Consider the following 19,663-nt stretch of genomic DNA (forward strand, 5'->3'; position numbering starts at 1 on the left):
AAGATATTAGTTTACTGGTAAACACTTCTGATCATTAAAAAAAAAAAAACCCTAATGAAAGCCAGAGCAAAAAATGTAACACAGCAAAGTATTGCTTAATAGAAGAAGTGGCTGTAAATGGAAGAAAATGGAGCACATCATTCCTTCCCACTCACATGATCAACAATTGGCGCCTTCACTGTGACTGTAAATTGAGTCCTTTCTGTGTCTGGGCCTTAAAATCAACAGACACAACCAAAATGAGTGAACTAGAGCCAACACTGGTAGCTGTTCACACAGAGAACGTTCTAAGTATGGAAGTGTTTCATTAGCTGCACAGTTTCAATTGTTGTATTACACTGAGTGTTTATAAAGGGATGAAGGAAACTTAATATACTAAAGGATTTCATTCCTTTAAACTTCAAAATCAGAAGAGACTGGGCATGATTATTGGTTTTAGAACTGTTATATACTAATTGGTAGCTTTTATTATCACATTTTTATATGCCAATGGTTATTAAGAGTTTCTCTAACTAACGAATCAGAACATGGAGTCATTTCCCAGTATTTAGGGACTTGTTGTATAAATCTGAACGATGTATTTATGTCATTTTTTCTGTCTTTTGTTTTTATTTAATATCTAACCTCTTATATTAGTGTTAATGATATCTTACAAATTATTATTTTTGAAAGTAGAAAATTCTATTTTTCATTGTCCCCTTAAACAATTGAATTTGTTATAATTAATATGAGATAGTATTATAAAATACAATATAGTATTGATCAAAAATAATAATTGCAGACATTTTCAATATTTTTTCTGGGATAACTGTAAAAATAAATCTATTAAAAAGCAAATTTAAATTATGTTTAATCCATATTAAAGATGTTAAGTGATATTCCTTGTAGTAAAAAATATAGTGAGAGGAACTCTTATTTATTTAAAATAAATAAATGATATATTAGGTTTAAGAAACACACGTCTCTGTTAAAAATCTAAACAGGAACGGACATAGAGCTGGTGGGATATCTTCACTGGACAAAGACTAGAAGTTCATCAGCGTGAGTGGCAATTATGAGATAAACCCGTCATTTAGTTCATACTCTTGCCTGCAATGCCAGCACACTGTATGTTGAAAGTCTTAGCAATTAAATGTGCTGATGTTTTATAAGTTGGATTTGTTCAGAGAAATAATTAAATTGATGTTGGTAGAAATCCTCTGTAGGATAATGTTTATTAACTTTCACTGGGTTTCTTCTGAGATTTCCCTCTCCTCCCAAGTCTTTAAAGAGTGCCTGAAGTAATAAAAATAGCATAACCTTTGAGACGAAGGAATAGTCTGCTCTGAGTGGTAGAGAACGAGGCCATTGCTACTGGACTTGAACCCTCTGTTTGATTTTTTTTAAATATTATGTGTTGTAATTTTAAATATACATTTAATTGTCATATGATTAATAAATATTTTACAGCATGCATAGTCCTCATATTATCAAAGATAGTACAGATGAAATACTTATTAAGTTACAGATGGATTTTTTGAACAAATAGTAAAGTAACACACTTTTCTTGAAAAAGGAAAAGCTTGCCAAAGCTAATGGATTCTGTCCTAAACTGTTTCACAAAACAAAGAACTATCTTACCTGTATATATCTTAAACCACTGAAAACCCTTGGACTAATTAGCATTATATGTCTCCTAGGGAATGTGTTCAAGGGAGAATTTCAGAGACTATACAGAATTAGTAAATCAGAATGTGTAATCCATTCAAATCCTACATTAAAAGTTACAATGGAAGGAACCAAATAACAAAAATATTTTGCATCATTTATCATTAAATAAATGATATAAAATATTTGATATCTAAGGTTTTAGAACCCAGAAATATGACAGGGTGGACTTTCTAGCAATAATCATTCAAGACCCACGCTGCTTGAGGCATTCCACCAAGAATTAAAGCATTGTCATACTTTTATGATAGCCTACATCTTCCTCCAAGTGTCTTCAGATGAATATGAATTAACTGTCTTCTATCAATTTCCTTCAGAATTTGACAAGGAATAATATGTTTTAAGTAATAAAATAGGCAGTTAAAATGTAACAATATTTTTAAAATCTAGGAAAGGTTTTAGTGTAAAGAATATAATGAATTATAAACATAGCCAGACAGTGGTGGCTCACACCTTTAATCCCAGCACTCAGGAGGCAGAGGTAGGCAGATCTGTTAGTTCGAGTCCAACCTGATCTACAGAGTGAGTTCCAGGACAGCCAGAACTGTTACACAGAGAAACCCTGTCTCGAAAAACCAACAAATAAATAAATAGCCACAAATTATAAATATGAGGTTATAACTTAAAACTTTTGTGTCATGTTACATCTCAAAATACATTTGTGCAATATGATATTAAATATATTCACTTAGAAAGTGGTATGCCCTATGTAAAAAACAAACATTTCAAAACTGCGTAAATACAACTAAAACTGCCTTACTATTTAATTTGCATTGATAAGATATGAAAATATGAAAAGCAATAACGTATTTTAAATAATTAAAAACAGTACAAAAACAAAGGAAAGAGTACAAATTACAAAACTTCAAAGAATACTTAGTGTAAAACGAATTTTTGAAGAGAAAATAAGATCTTACAGATTAAACAGGGCATGAATAATTGTTTTCTACAAAATCAAATCACTTCAAAAATTGTGCTATATGTGGTCTGCTTTTCTGCCTTCAATTTCTTTCACCATCTAATTAGACATTTTTTTGAGGATCAAAACTATTACTGCCTCTTACAAACAAAGTTGTAACAGCTCTTAATTATAACACAGTCAAATGCTTTTCTGCTCAGATTCTGACTTTCTGGTACTTTTGAGAACATTTTCTGACCAGTAAATGACAGAAATGCCGGACCATCTCTGTTGTTGTGATCGGGATAATTAAATTCTAGCTCTAGGAACACCCAAGCCATTACAAATTGCCAAAGCCTGTGTCAAATGCAGGTTGACCTAAATCTTAACGGGTCCCTGAATCATTATTTCGTGTGATGAAGCCAGCCATATTCTCTCGTGGGTAGCTCCTTCTTCATAAACATGGGCTCCGTGCTTTAGGAAAGTAAGGTCTCCTGCAAGTGTCGCAATATTTAATGAACCCAGAGACTGCTGGCTGCCCTGGGAAAAGGGTGGAAACCAAAAGTAGAGTTTCTCCATCTATCGTGAAGCAGTCTTTACGTTTTCACTGAGAACACCGCTTTATGTGGCTACTTATTCAGATTGGTTTGAGCCAATATTTCTTAGAACGATGTGGAAAGCAGTCTTCATTAATGAAACTGTGGCTCAAAATGCCAGTTTTGCCACCTGACTTACTTCCGGGACAAATAAATGGTCAAAAATTAAGTACATGTCTGTACTTCAGGTGCCTTAATGTAGCACTCGATGCTTATTTTGCTTACATATTTTGGTTGCTCATTTGGGGACACGATTTCAGTTTATCAACCAGTTTGTCACTGGATCATGTAGTAGATATACGATCAATAAAACTGTATGATATTATTGTGGAAGATGTCAGAGCATAGACAAAGATGGAAGAGATTTTTAAGTTATTCAGGTTAGGATGCAACTATAATATTAAGAATGACAGCACCAAACAAAAAAAAAATAGCTAAAAGTGGTTCTATTATAAGTGGCCAAAGAGTCTAAGTATGAAACGAATTTGTATATGACAAGGATGCTTCTATAATATAAAATCTCTTCAATTAAATATTGAAAAAGAAAATATATGTGTGCTATGGTTAGTTCAAGATTTAAAGATAAGATGGATATTTTCCTGGTTGATTTGAACACAGTAACTAAAAGTAAATAGAATTTCTTAACATGATATGAAGAAACAGTGAACTGAAATTGAAGTTCTTAATGCATGGAGGGAGAATTAATCCAAGTGAAATTATTACAAATGTAAAGATACGCAGGCGTATCTGAGCTGCTTCTTGGCCTTTGGTGGTCTCTATTCTCAGTAGTAGGAGGGAGTGAAATGTGGCAGAAGAAAACGGTGAAGGGAGGTACTCATGTGTTTTCCTCCCTTTTCAGTGGGATTTAAACTAAGGTTGTACTCTATCTCCTCCTATGTTGATTTGTTTCTTGACAAGCGTGCGTGCGTGTGTGCGTGCAGGCGGGCGGGCATGCGGGAAGGCAGGCTTGTGTATGTGTCTTAGTTACTTAATTAATTGTGGAAACTTAGAAAAAGTGAGTCAAACACACACACTCGTTTGATGATGCCGAGCAAGCGCATTGCCTAAACTGTGATGGCTTCTCTGGCAAAGGGAATTAGAACGAGCTTTCACTTCAAATGAGGTGATTTCGAAACCACCGTGTTTCCGGAAACCCTTCCAATTTTCCTTTAAGGGGTGGTTTTAGCATTGTTATTGGCTAAGTGCAATTATATGAATTACCTCTCATCATGGGGCTTTCTAAACAGGAAGCTCGGTTGTCATAGGAGTAAAGAGTTGTCCACATGCTCTTTTTTTTCAGGTTCAAATAATATATTTTTTATTTTAGTTTTTTAAAAAAATTTACTTTGTGACTTTGGACTCCATTTACTGCACAATTTTGCCTTTAAAGCACAATTTATTTTATTCATCTCTCAAATCACATATAAGGGCATGATTATATTTTCCCCCAAATATTTGTAATATTGTATAAATTTTTGAGGATATAAAATATGACTTACATCTTTTGAAATCCTAAAATTCATGCCCAAAAGGAATGTGAGTGTGCCTACAACATCGTGACATAATTTAATTTTTCTTTCTAGAAATGACTTACTGCATGAAGTTCTACTTTAGTGGATCAAATGGCTAAGCCATCTAATTTAATCACAGACTACTTCATACTCAGCAAAACTCAAAAGCACAGCACGAGCACGGAAAGGGTGATGGAGGAACAAACGAGAGCATTAATGGCATGAGTTTAGCTATTGACGGTCTAGTGCATAGATACATATCACGGGGAAGAAGGCATAAGTACACAGGTTAGAGAAATGCCAATAAACATCAGAGTTCATCTACCTGGATTGAGCATAAAATTATCAGACTTTTTCTTCTCTGTGTTTGGCATTCTATCTTTTTTTTTTTTTTTTGAGTTTTCGAGACAGGGTTTCTCTGTGGCTTTGGAGCCTGTCCTGGAACTAGCTCTTGTAGACCAGGCGGGCCTCGAATTCACATAGATCCGCCTGCCTCTGCCTCCCGAGTGCTGGGATTAAAGGCGTGTGCTACCACCGCCCGGCTTCGTGTTTGGCATTCTAAACCGCAGCTGTCTGAATGGTTGAACACAAAGTTCTTGAAAATGTCGGCCATCCGATTCCACTCACACAATCTCAGCCTGGGAAAACCCACTCCTGAATACGAGGACTAGAAGCATAATTATGTCATTCCCACAAACACTGTAGAAGAGTTGTTTGGTCTATAACATGTTAGAGCCCCCCCAAAAAATACTATGTAAGATGAGAGGAGAGAAGCACAGAGTACAGTTTAGAAGAAAACGCCTGTGAGGTAGGAAGCCAGAAATAGTAGCCTTTAAATGTTTATCTCAACTGAGGTATTTCCCTTTTAGTACTGCAAAAGTTCTTGAAACCCACCTTGTACTCGATGGCATGAACCGAAATGTCCTGGATTCCCCGTAATTGAAAAAATAATTTTTTGACTACCTGACAAGAATAAGTCAATTAACAGGTTTAAAATTAAAAAGAAGCATTACAAGTCTTATTGTTTAAAAAAATCACCCCACAAATGTTATGCATCACGGATTTGTTTTTGAGAATGAATTTGTGCACCTGACGAGTCGCATTATGCAAATGGGACTATCTGGGGGCCGGAAGTACAGGTCAGTGCTAGAGCAAATGTGTAGTATATGTGAAGCTCCACGTTCGGTACCCAACGCCAAAATCGGTTTTACCTACGTGGAGACTGCACGTTCATTTTCTGGCCACCCAGACCCGAATAATCACACAGAAACTATATTAATTACAACATTGTTTGACCCACGGCTCAGGAATATTCCTAGCTAGCTCTTACATCTTACATTAATCCATTTATATTAATCTATGTATCTCCAGGAGGCTGTGGATTACTGATAAGGCTCTGGCATCTTTTGCCTTCAGCAGGTGCCTGGCCCCTCCTTTTGTTCTACCTACTCTCTCTCTCTCTCTCTCTCTCTCTCTCTCTCTCTCTCTCTCTCTCTCTCTGTTTTCTCTCTGTTCAGATTTCCCTTCTTCCCTTCTGGCTCTACTCTGCTAAGCCTTTGGCCGAGACAATTTTATTCATCAACCAGTAAAAGCAACACATACACAGAAGGACATCCCACAATAGTTTTATATAAATAGATCATGTTAAGGTTATAATATTTTAGCAAATATTGAGCGTGAAGTTTTTTGTTTTTTATGTCCATTGATGTTTTACCTACAGGTATGTCTTCATGAAGTTTTCAGATCCCCTGGAACTGGAGTTACAGACAGTTGTAAGCTGCCATGTGGGTGCTAGGAATTAAACCCTGGTCCTCTGGAAGGAAGAGCAGCCAGTGCTCTTAGCCATTGAGCCATCTCTTCACACCCTTAAGTGATGGGTTTAGCAAATGCTTAATTACATTATTTGAATCTGCTGATTATAGTCTAGTAAAAAACACTGGAATAAAACAATAAGTATAATTTAAATTAAATTGTTTTGTTCAATACTCATGATGATTCATTTTCATATTCAATCTTCTTAATTTTGCCTTAATCCTTATATGTCATAAATTCACTTTGGCTGAAGATTGAAAAGCCATTTTTTTTTTGTCTTAAGAATCATGTGACTTTTTTTCTAATGTTTCAGTTTAAGAATGACAAGTAGAAAAATCAAAACAATTTTACTTTAGCACAACTTAGGACTATACCTGTACTTTACAGATTTGGAGTTTATTTGGTGTCCTCTATCTATTCATCCCCTAAACTCCATTCATTAATAACCTTCCCTTTTTAAAATGCAGTCAACATAGTTCAGTACTTCTTCCTTTTTGTGAGATAAAATTCACATGTAGTGAGGTATCCACACTTAAAATATGCTGCTCATAGTTTTGATAAACAATATGCCTTTGTGAAAATTATGTGATTGAATTTTTTGAAGTGCCAGGTAATATTAATGTCCTACCAAAAAATTGTATCAAGGAGGATATTAAACATAGAGTGGGTGTAAATGCATTAAATAATGGTGAAGTATTTTCAATGTGAGGAATAATGCTTCTTATTCTGATAAAAAATTGTTCTTATCAGAATAAAAACATTACAAAACAACATTGATAGAGTAACAAAAAATGTATGAAACGAAATTAAGACACAAAAATAGATATGAAAGTCTTTAGAAGTCCTTTCAAATTTAAATTGATAATAAGATGGCAGTCATGACAAAGGAGATACTGGCATTTTAGCAGGCGTCTGAGGGTTATGGTGATGCACTATTGGCAAGCTGCCCAGGAAGAGCAGGTTGGAGGGAGGGGAGAAGAGTGAACTCATTTTAAATAAATAACCTCATGCATATAGGCAAGTGCAGTTGACAGTCATGCTAAGTCATAGTGGAACAGCCCAGGAAATTAGGTTAAATTAAATATCTCAAATGCCTATGGAGAAAGGGAAACAGCATGTTACCCAGAGCACATAGGAGTGGGAGCACTTCACCCAGGGCAGAGTGGAGTGGGAGCACTTCACCTGAGGCACAGTGGAGTGGGAGCACTTCATTTGGGGCACAGTGGAGTGGGAGTACTTCACCAAGGGCACAGTGGAGTGGGAGCACTTCACCCAAGGCACACTAGAGTCCAAATTATTTTCTTCCTCAAAATTCTTATATTTTATTTGACAACCAAAGTAATTTTTAACCCTTCACAATTTTTAGGCACACATTTGTAACTTTACTTTCATCAACTGTAACTTAAAACACACGATACAAGGCTGGTTGTGCATTAGTTTCTGACAAACAGTCATCCATTGATACTGTGGTCCATGTAGACTTGAAGTGTCTAAGAACCTATTTATTGAAGGTCCAGCCCTGTAAATGAAGTCTTGAAATCTCCTAGCCACATGTCTTGTCCATGTCCATATGGACGATGATGCCCGCGCAGTCCTGCCTGGCTTCCGAATTGTCTCAGCATTTCCCTTTTCTGTGGCTACCTCAGATTTGTTGTTCTTTTTCTTTTAGTTTTGTCTGTTTTGTTTTAAAATGGCTGAGGTCAGGGCTCGGCTTTCTTTTGTGTTTGACTTCAATCTTCCACTACCGTTTTCAATACTACACTTGCCAACTTCAATAATGTTCTTCTAAAATAAATTCTTATGGGGAAATTGTGGTTTCATAATGGAACAGAAGTAAAATAAGTTAGCAATAAGATTGCTCCTTATTTCGCAGTAGCGCTTACCAAACGCACATATATTAGATCTGCTAGGCTGGTTAATCCTTGTGATAGCCCCATATTTTTACTTTATGAACAAAATACCAAGACAGTCACTGAGCTAATAAGCACGATTACCACCGTGCAGTTATAGCACCAGCAACTAAGCGAAGGCAGGCCACTGGCTTTAAGGCCATTGGGCAATGGTGTTGGGTAGAGTTCAACTAGTATCTCAAAACAAAACCTTTAAGAACTTGGGAAGGTTGACGCTAGATGGTGAACCTTGCCATGCAGAGCTAAGACAAGCAGCACAACGTTCAGCGCTGTAAAGGTTAATTAGCAAATACAGAAATGGGAAAAAAATGCACTTGAAGAATTTGCAGAAAGTGGATTTTTTTTTTTTTGAAGACAGGAAATGTACGTTGAAAACATTGTCACAATTTAAAGTAGAAGAGGATTAGAGAATGAAAACCTCCGGACACTGGCATGCTAAGGTGGTAGGGTGCCAAGCATTTTGAAGGGAGTTGAACCCGGAGTTGTATTTGGCTGGGGGGACAGTTGAGAGCCATTTGATGAAGTCCACATTTTTCAGTCCAGGAACGCGTGCACAGTCTGTGCGTGCCTGCAAACATGTTGTATCATCATTGTGTAATGGTTGGGGGGGAGTGGTTGGAGGAGTGTGGGCTTTGCACAGGATAGAGCGGTATGTTAACTAGGATGTGTGGGTCCACAGAAAAGGTACTCCCTTCCTTCAAAGTACGTCAAGGAAGAAACGGGGGACAGTGGAGAATAAAGTCGAGAAGATGAAAGTGGAAAGTTATTCCTTCCTCGGTGACAGTGCTCATAAGAGAAACAAGGTGGTTAATGTGATTTGACGTGTGTGTGGCGGAAGGCGTGACACTCCGCAGTTATGGTTTTGATAACTTTACATGTTTATGCTAATAAGACCAACATCCCAAAGGCCTTTTACTTCCTCTGCTGTAACTTCCCTTCGGATGAGGAATGCTGCAGGCATCTGCGTGGGTTATGACCATTTAGTGCAGATCGTCCTAATGAGTTATTGCAGCGAGCAGTAAGCCTTCTCACCAGCTTTTCATTAATGTCAAAGCCAAGTATCTTAATTCATATAGTGCGGCAATTAGCTTTCCTCTGCCACGTAGGGCTCACTGGAGAATAATAGGTGCAGGCACTTGATGAGGTGGTGGCGGGAGGAAGGGCTTGGCCGTGTCCACGGTCTGTCAGTTACAAGCTTGTCCTTTGACATCTTCTAGATCTTAATCTCCTTCAGGGTGAGTGCGTATCAGAAAGATGTACGGTCCACACAGGAAGCTCTGCCATCAGCAGAAGGACCTGTTGCTTTCAGTGACTTTCTCTCATTTTCCCTGGGAATCCTCCCTTCTCTCCCCATGATGTGGCTGCTCTTACAACCTTCCTGGGGTTAACCTATTCCAAGGGCTTCTTACAGCTACCCAGCCAGCTAAACTTCCAAACTTTTTCCAGGCCTGTTCCTTGGCAGCCAGACGCCTCTCTATTCCACAGCCAAAAATGATATATCTGCTCTGCTTATGCTGTTAGCGAGGAATGTGGGATGACCTTAAGCTACATGCCTCGCATTCTCAATGTGCTGGGCCTTGTTCCCGAACTGTTGGTTCTTTGGGACTTTTGTTTGCCCTTCTGGACAAAGCCAAAGGAAGAAAGCCGTCACTTTTTGCCTGCTATTCTGGTTGCTGGCTGTCTTCTCTGATGCCTTTTCCCTTTTCCCAACTTGCCAGCTAGTTGCTTGGTAAATGTTTTGATTCCAGGGGCTTCAGTACTGGAAACAATGGGGTTTTACTCATTAGAGAATTTACAGTGAGTCTTCCTTCTCTCTGTTGTTCTAACAGGTTTATAGCTTCCTTATCAGCCTGTGTCTAATTCAGCTTGCTTTGCTAGCTGTAAAAGTTTATGTTACCATTAACTTTTAAACATTTATACTTTATAGGATATTACAGAGTTTTATAAACACCGGTATAAATTAATAGCCACTAGCAGTTTTGAAAGCCCATGGAATGCTTTAGACAGACACACGTAGAATTGTATTTTCCCCTTTGCAATTCTCCAAACACTCCTCAGACATAGCTACTTTCTGACATTTGGGGAAACTGAGGCTAGTTAACAGTAACTCATATTTTGTTCTTGGATAGGGAGCAAATCCCCATACCTAATTCAGGCTGGATTGTGACATGTTTTGTAGCCTAGGTTAGCCCTGAATTCATGGCCTTCCTGCCTTAGCCTCTGAAATGTTGGTATTGTAAGTTTTCACCACCATGCATGGCCCCAGTTGGTATTTCTTAACATTAGAAATTTAGCGAGTTAAAAAAAAAGGCCTGATTTCAAACTATTTTTGTCTAACTCCTATCACAGAAGAGCATAGTGTGTTAAGGTCAGTGGGATCTCATTTCAAATTTTCAAAAAGAGGACTATGCATTTGTGTTATGACTCAGCAACCTTTTAAACCCTCACTTTCCTTTTCTTCAGTGGGCCACCACCTCTGAGAGAACTGTGGGAGCTGGATTTTTTTCTTTTATCTACAGACGTGGTATACTCCTGCTGCTGTGTTCAAATCCACTAACATATTTTGACTAGAAATGTCTGAGCGCTCCTTGATGCAACACACATGGGGCCTGATGCTACTTGTGCAAAAGAGGTTAAAATCACTAATGTCTAGCCAAGAATTATATGAAATTTACATCCTAGAACATAACCAATAACTGTTTACAAAGCACAGATGCTCTGAATCTCTAATTATTGTTTATATGCATTTAATTCATATTCAGAAAAAAAAACTATCATGGTGCAGGTTGATGGAACGTGTTGGTTGAAGAGAAAAGTCCAGCCACATGCTGGCCAAAATGTGGACATACTTAGGATTCAGATTGAATCTCGTGCTGAGGGCAGCAAACCTGTTCATCATTGAAATAAGCTAAGGCTTTGCAATGAATCATAAGGGAAACAGAGCACATGGCCCGTGCCAAGTTGTCATTTTCTTTACGTGTGAGATTGCACCTGAAGGACAGTTTAATTTGCAGCTGCTGAAAATATTTCAACAGAGTGGTACTGTTTCAAGTGGCAGGTGGTGCCAAACGGGACTTTTGCAAGAACCGCCATCTGTGGGGTGAGATATGGAAGGATGTCAAGGGGTGCTGCAGGAGATAAAGATGGGGGAAAAACACTGATGTATTTAGTCGGCATTGATTGCCAATTGTCGAGACTAAAGAGACCCTGCTTCGCAAAGCAGCACTGGTTCAATATTAATAAATAAGATTATTTATTCAGCTTCTACCCTGTGCCTCGGGCATCGCAAAGAGTACCACAGTATCTGTAAAGACAAGGTCTTATTGCCAGAGGCGTGCCATTTAAGCTACCCAAATGAGAGAATGCTTTCCAATTCTATTTACCTTTCACGGTGTTTGTACTGAAGTTTTATGCTGGTGCAATCCATGTGCTTGGATCTCATTAGAATGGATCTTGCCATCTTCTTTTGATGTTTAGGTTTCAGTAAACATTCACATCAGCTTCCTGCTTCACATCCCGAGAAATTAGCCAGAAGTGTGTGCGTTTGCCAATTCCTTAAACCTTATCTCCTGGCGTTTTGCAAACTTCACAGAGTAAAGAACATGTAAATGTGAAGGGAGGTAGGGAAGCTGGAGCTTTCCATTGCTAAGAGATCTTTCTGTATATGTTTGTTAGTTTTAATGGATTTAGCCACAGTGAAATCAAGGATTCCTATCTGAGAAATGGAAATTGACATTTTTCTTTTTGGCTTTAGTGGTTTACAGGGCACAGACTTAAAAAGAAAACCAACCAGTTAGCTAATGCTTTCCCTTCTGCGTCTCTTTTGATGGGAGTAACAGGACAGAGTAGCTTTCTTTTGTGAAGGCTGTGAAGAGTCTTAGATTCCTAAGGAGGATTCACAAAGTAGCAAAGCAGGCCCATTGAAAGGATCTTGGTCAACTTTTGCCTTGGAAGGTTTGGTGGCAAGGCAAGTTGTGGAACTGCTTGCTCATTCTCAGGACAATAGCCATCTCTGGCTGCAACATATGTGTTGTTTTTAGCTCAGAGAACAGAGGAATATGTTTTGGGTTATTTTAATCTTATTGATGAAATCTAATTTTGAAAAAATGTCAAACTGAAAATTAATTTTACTTCATTAATTATTTAATGCAGATCAAAGTAAAAAAGCTTTTCTTAAGCCTCAAAGAACTTTCACAGACTTTCAGAAGAGCATTTTGAGACCTCATTATTGGGTAATAACTTTTCAAAGTAGTTTTCAGTTAGAGTCTATTCACTTTTGTACCCCAAAACTAAGCCATCTGAATCAAGAATGGGTTTGCGCCATTAGAATAACTTAAGCAAGCCATGCAAAGAAGAGAGGAACCTATTTGTAGTAGCACACTGTACATTTTTAGAGATAGAGGCAGTAGTACCATGAGTTCAAGACCAGCCTTAGCTAAACTTTTTGGGTCATCAAGATGGTTTATAAAAATAAAGGTGTCTACCAACAAGCCTGCCAATCAGAGCAAAGTCCATAGGAGCTCCTCATGTTTGAATGGAGAACCTACTCTGACAAATTATTCTCTGACCTCCCCTAGCATAGATACAAATTTAATTTTAGAAGGAAAGAAAGCATGCTTTGTTTTTTTTTAAATTCATTTCACTTATAGAGATTCACTCATTCATTGACCAAACCACTTATTTGATTTTTTTGACTATATACTGTTTTCCAAACAATATTCATTCACAAAGAAGAAAAAGAATCAGAACAACTGAAAATAAGGAACAAGAAACCAAGCGATGAGAATAGAGTTGTATAGATTCTCACTGCGGTACGTGCAGCAGGTGCCAGAGAATGAGTTTGCACACTGTCTTGGTCACGGTTCAATTGTCATGAGGAGACACAATCACCATTGCAAGTACTATAAGGGAATGCCTTTGATTGTGTCTTTCTTACATCTTTAGAGGTTCAATCCATTGTCATCATGGCAGGAAGCATGGCAGCATGCATGCAGGCAGACGCTGGAGCAGGAGCTAAGTACTACATCCTGATGCATAGGCAGAAAGAGAGGCTCTTTCTGTGGTTGGCATGAGCTTTTGAAACATCAGAGTCCAACCTTAGTGATACCCTTTCTTAACAAGGCCACATCTCTTAATCCTCTAAATCTTTTCAAATAGTACCATTTCCTACTGTCTAAAAATTCAAATACAGGAGCCTATTGGGTTAACTCTTATTCAAGCCTCCATACATATTGAAAGGTGCAAGATAGTAAAACAGTTTCAGACAAAGACAAGGCCAAATGCATGGAATGTGTGTTCCAGGAGAGAAGAATCTTGGGGGGGAGGGAGCGGCTAGGCTTTGGGGCCATTCTCTGGGAAACATTCAGAAGAAGCCGAGGAGAAGTTTTCTTCTGCACAGAAGCTAACCACAGAGAACTGGAAATGCAAGATAAGTGCCTGCGACAATTATAAACATGAGAGTCATGGAGAAGAACTCAATGCTAAGACACTGGTGGGCACAAATGTTATTTCGGTATCACAAGAACAACACAGCTGGGGGGACACTAGTGAGGTGTGTTTCACTGGAAGGAAACTGAAAGGAAAATGGGGTTCATTCTGCTGGAAAGAGATGTACAGACTAGTTTGTGGGCAACACTTCCTGCCATAGATTCCCCCATCCGGCACAATGTGGCCAATGTAACCGGCAGCATTTACCAGTAGAACACTTAGAGTCAAAATTTTGACCCACCTCAGGTTTATATACTGATCAACTTTCAGCTCTATTACACTGTCGCAACGTGATATCTGTCTCTGTGTCATCTTGGCTTACCATGACTGAGTTCACACCACCCTGTCATATCTGTGACCGGGCACTGTTCTGTGGAATGCCCACCATCAGTGGATTGCCTCTCGCTCTTTGTCAGATGGCTCAGATGAAACCATTGAGGTCAAGGCAGAGAACACTGCTGTATTGAAACGGAAACATAGATTATGTTAGACACGTAAGGCTAATAGCGGGAAGTGGGAGTGAAAGAGAAGAAGAAAAAGGTTTAGGAATTCAGGAGGCAGAGGGGAGTTCTGGTGCAGCTGGAGAGTACGTAGATAAACATGACTGCTTATGTAAAGGCGCCCATGATAGCACCAACCAAAATAAGAAATGCAGGAGGGGGCGGCTTTGAAAAGAAAGTGCCCAATGCCTTCCATGCCAGATGAAGCCAGTCCACAATCTGGGGAGAACTCTTAACCAGAACCACAAAGTGTAAGAAGAGCATTATGATGTGGATTCTCCGAGTGGAAGAACAATATAAACAGAGAGAATCCTGAAGTGATGGAGAAAATACTAGACCACTTCTTTTTAAGGGGGAAAGAGGGAAAAAAATCCAGAGAGAAGTTTAGAAAGCATGCATCTTGAGGGATTTTATAGATAAGAGGAAGAAAAGGCATAATGGTGTCCAAAAACGAACAGCTCAATCTCAATGTCAAGAAGCATCAAAAAATAAGGAAATCAAAGCAAGCTGGAAACAACCTGCATGTTTTTCCGTCAATAGATAAGCAAGACCTAACCAAGTTTGATGGGGTAGTGTGATATCTCCTGATGCCTAATGGTAGGAAAGGATGGAAAAGATCCCAGTTAGTGAAACTTGGGGAGCAGATGGGAAGTGGGGTCCATGCTCTGGTCCTCTGTTTTGATGGATACAAGACTTTCCAAAGTTCTCTAAAACAACATCTGTGGATAGGTTTTCTTTTTAAGATCAAGTAATTAAAGGGGAGCTAAGTCAAGGAAAAGGGTTGTTGAAGAGGGAAAAATGGAAAAACCCTTGGAGTCCCATCGCTATAGTGATACTTAAGTTTCCTTATAATTTAAATCACTGTACTTGCAGATATGGGGTCTGTGGTTTTTTTTTTTTTTTTTTTTTTTCCCTCGGCATTATGATACAATCCCATTTAAGGCAGCTGGAAAGAAACAGGTTTAACTGTCCATTATTTGAGGGATATAGTCTGTGCTTTTCAGGAAAATCTGTGTTTAGGAAGTGGGAAGGGTCCTGACAGCAGCAGACAGATGAAGAAGTAAGGGGACAGGAAACGGGGTGGGACTAAACAAATCTAAGGGCTCACTTCCCAGCAGGCCATTTCCTCCCATTACACTCTGTGCTAATGGTTCCTCTCCACCCGAGATGGCCTTGCAAGCTGGGGGGCAAGGGGTCACGAGTTCCTAGGAAGCGTTTTTCAACTCCAACCTCCACAAGGGTTCTTTATCCTCCATTCCATTTTAGCCAGCACTTAACCACCTCAATTTCAAATATGGCCACCTTCCTTCCAATTATTTTTTTTCATGACATGTGGGAAAAGGCATGTCTTTCGGTCTCAGATGCGGTAAACTGAGGCCGCGTTCTTCCTCTCCATTTGATACTTCTTCACATAGTCTGAAGACCTTTATTCAGCCATTGGTTTAAACCAGAAGTTTCTTTCGTTTTCATGGTTTTAGCCATTGCACCATGCATTCAACTATCTACCTGTGAATTAATTACGTTCTACCCTCCAATTAACTTCCAATAACCTGGCCCTGTGTCCTTTATTTCATCCTCACCGCACCTTGCCGACCAGGTCACTTGTGCATCCGTTGTGTCGTCTCTGTGGTTGCTTCGGCTGGGTCAGCCAGCCTTGCTTCTTGCCTCCCTGTGCCCCTTTGTGCCCACTTCCAGCCCCTCTTATTTTGTTCTGTGAAGCAACTGAGCCACAACAACGCTTCGACATCGTGGAATGTAGCAATGTTGTGTTTCAAATGCTTTGTTGTTTCTTCCGACCGAGTAAAGAGACGCACATCCATGACAAGAACGCCACAGCTCTTAGCTTTCTGTCACCTACTCTGACCGCTTCCTTTCCATTTTGTCTTCTCTGTGGACACAGTGTTTCCCACTGTTTCTGTCATCTTGTGCATGTTTTCCTTCTTTGTGCCTCACAGCTTAAGTTCTAAGAATAAGTTAGAGGCATGTCTTGTTGTTTTTTTTTTTTTTCTAAACTCTTAGTTTGACTCTTTCCTGTACAGTTTAAAACTTAGAACATTTACCTGCTGGATATCTGGTGACAGTCATCATCATGAGTACAGAAGATCTCTATCGTCGTAACTTGTGATCTTCGATAATAAAAATAAAGAGTAGACACTGAGAAATATTTAATAAGTTGATAGTACAGGTGGTAAAATGCATGAAAAATAAATCTACTTGAATTTTTAATTGAAAACACAATGCAGTCTTTCTCATAAAGCTATTCTAAACCTAAGTAGTGTTAAATGCATTAAAATGCAAAATAATAAAAAAAAACAAAGTATTGTACGTGTAGATGCTGGTATTTTCTTAAGTTGATCTTGGTCATGAGAAAATATGTTGAAAATTATCGTACTTCCCCTCTCAAATTTATTAAGTTAATTATATTCTTACAAACATGGGCTTTTTTGCTGAAACCTTAGATTCGAATTAGATTAATTTCCCATGAGAAGGAATCTGAAGAAAGGTGGTTAAATTTAGTAACTGTAAGGTCTTTGTTAGGCTAGGATCTGTAGACCTGCATCTGTTTGTAAGGAGACATTTGACCAACTTCTTTGGTTGGCTCTTAAATTATTACTCCATTATTCTGGCTCACTGGAAACATTTCGTGTGTTCTACGTTACTTCCAGGGTCTGTATACTTAGCCTGAGATGACTTGGTGTGTATCTTTGTGAGGTTCACTTCGGGGCATATCATCCCAGAGTAAACACAAAAAGATGTCACAGTTATAGAGCATGTTATTACGGTAATCATTTAAGGCTTAAGTTGAGGACTGGGTGTTATTGATTTTACACAGTTAAAGTTAGTTTTGTGATCTGTTCATTTCCTATGTCTCTTAAGCATGGTGGAGACTGCACAATATATATATATATATATATATATATATATATATATATATATATATTACATTGATTTCAAAATTGACTGTGGGGGTGAGGTTATTTCTATGTCTGCAGTATCGTAAAAAATCTTTCTATGAGTTGAAAACAGCTTGTTGCATTTTAACACCTAGAAACTACTAAACAATTGTTTATAGGAGACAACCATATTAACTCTGTTATTTACAAAAATGGTTTTTAAGGAGGGACTCTGAAGATTGTTGACATACTCTCTGCTGTTATTAGTAGATTTTGCATTGTTTGTCATTTTCTACTTCTTTTCCTTCTTCATAAATGACATTTGATTTTTATTATGTGTTAAGCTGTAGTTTAAACTTATCATTTACAGAACAAACAAAATGTGCTAATTTCTATACTTTTGGGTAGGGGTGAAGGCAAGTTATAAATGAGTTTAAATTAGAGAAACAGAAACATACACATTCACATGCAGGCGCACATGCATAAAGAGAGAGAAAGAGAGAGAGAGAGAGAGAGAGAGAGAGAGAGAGAGAGAGAGAGAGAGAGAGAACAAGAGAGAGAATGAGAGAGAGGAGGAGAAGATACAGAAACAGACAGAATGAGCACTCAGTACTGCTGGGGAAAGGTTATGTGGTAGAATAAATACAGAGGAACACAGTGTCAATGCTCCACCTAATAATAAGCTATTTGAAGAAAGACCCAAGGAAAGAAGGATTTGTCGGATTTGAGCCTTAGGTTATTTGAAGACAGAGTTACCCAGATGGACAAGCCTCAAAACAGAACAGATTGAGCATAACATATTTAAGAACCAGGATTGGTGGTAGCATCCCTGTCCAGGAGAAGGCTGGAAGAAAAAGGATGCAGAAGAAAATATGTGTCAGGTGGTTCACAAAACGTCTCGGCCCCTGGTCATCTTAAGTATTTTGATTTTATATTCATTTATTCAAATATTTATTTGCTTGGTTAGTTGGTTGGTTGGTTTTGGTTTCTCAAAACAGGGTTTATCTGTAGCTTTGGAGCCTGTCCTGGAACTCACTCTGTAGACCAGGCTGGCCTTGAACTCACAGAGATTCACCCACCTCTGCCTCCTAAGTGCTGGGATTAAAGGCGTGCACCCACAGCGCCTGGCTGATTTTATTACTAAATGAGTGGTGAAGAACATGGAGCAACTGGAGACAAACTGATGGGGTAGAGGAGCATTCTGGTGGTTGCGTGAAAAAATAAGGACGGCTGTGAGCTAGGAACAGACTGGTTGGAAAATGTTTGGTGATCTGCATTGGCAATGCTGACCTTGGAGCCCTGATATGGCTGAAATGGCACAGTCGGGCACAGGGACAGAATGCTGGGGAGAATGCAGAGCATGAGAGCGCAGTCTCGGTCTGAAGAGTAAAATGATGTCGCCAAATTCTGAGCTGGGAACGGGAAAATGGGTGGAAATGGGCAGTTCTGTTGCTTACACAGATTTCACCTTTCCCCGCCACCAAGTATTTAATGAAAACAAGAAGGAACTAGTCGGGACTTTTTCTGTGATTTGATGCAATAAAAGAGGAATAACTGCATCCAGCAACAAGGAACACTTGATGACTCTCAAGATTGAAAAGGATTTGGATAATCAATAATTTGTACTAAATGGGTTTTGTACCCATGCCTAACACTCTGAGCAAAATTAAATTTCTTTTGTTGAGATAACTCTAATTTATAATATATTTCATAATGAACAGGCATTGGGTAAAATAAACCAAAAAAGTGAATTAAACAAGGAAACTACCATCTTAACATGTAACAAAGAAAGTATAAACAAAAGAAAGTATAAACAAAGTCTATAGAATATCCTTATTCATTAAACTGCAGATTAATAAATACAATGTTTTTCTCAGATCCTAGATTCATCAGTGCTCATCTCATCCCAGAGAGTGACAACCCTGAAGATGACAAAGTGTATTTTTTCTTCCGAGAAAATGCGATAGATGGAGAACATTCTGGAAAAGCCACTCACGCTAGAATTGGCCAGATATGCAAGGTGAGGTAAAGAAAAAAAAAAGCATTGTTCATTCACAATTTAATCTCATTTCATTTTCTATTGATTTAAATGATGTTTAAAATGACATCTAGTACCAAATATTTAAATGTTAAAAATGATTGAAAATGTATTATATATAAATAGGGATATGCTTAGAGATTATGAAATAACATTATTTCACAATTACATTAATTATTTTGTTTCAAAATCGAGGAATAGAAAGTATTTTCCTATATGAATAAGAATAAAATATTACCTGAAAGAACATACCTTCTACATTTTTAAGATTTAGCAATTTCCTACACTAATATATTTTGAATGGATATTT

The 19,663-nt window shown here is 38.2% G+C and overlaps 1 protein-coding gene across 1 annotated transcript in view; it reads left to right on the forward strand.

Moving 5' to 3' along the window:
* Sema3a (semaphorin 3A) overlaps positions 1–19,663 on the forward strand; it is a 200,370-nt gene that overhangs the window by 139,082 nt on the left and 41,625 nt on the right. Inside the window, exon 7 of the mRNA XM_038315387.1 lies at positions 19,193–19,335. Within this exon, the coding sequence (XP_038171315.1) occupies positions 19,193–19,335 (143 nt within the window). The remainder of the gene's footprint in view (positions 1–19,192; positions 19,336–19,663) is intronic.

This window comes from Arvicola amphibius, chromosome 18 (genome assembly GCF_903992535.2).
Source record: "Arvicola amphibius chromosome 18, mArvAmp1.2, whole genome shotgun sequence".
In the NCBI taxonomy this organism is placed as follows: Eukaryota; Metazoa; Chordata; class Mammalia; order Rodentia; family Cricetidae; genus Arvicola; species Arvicola amphibius.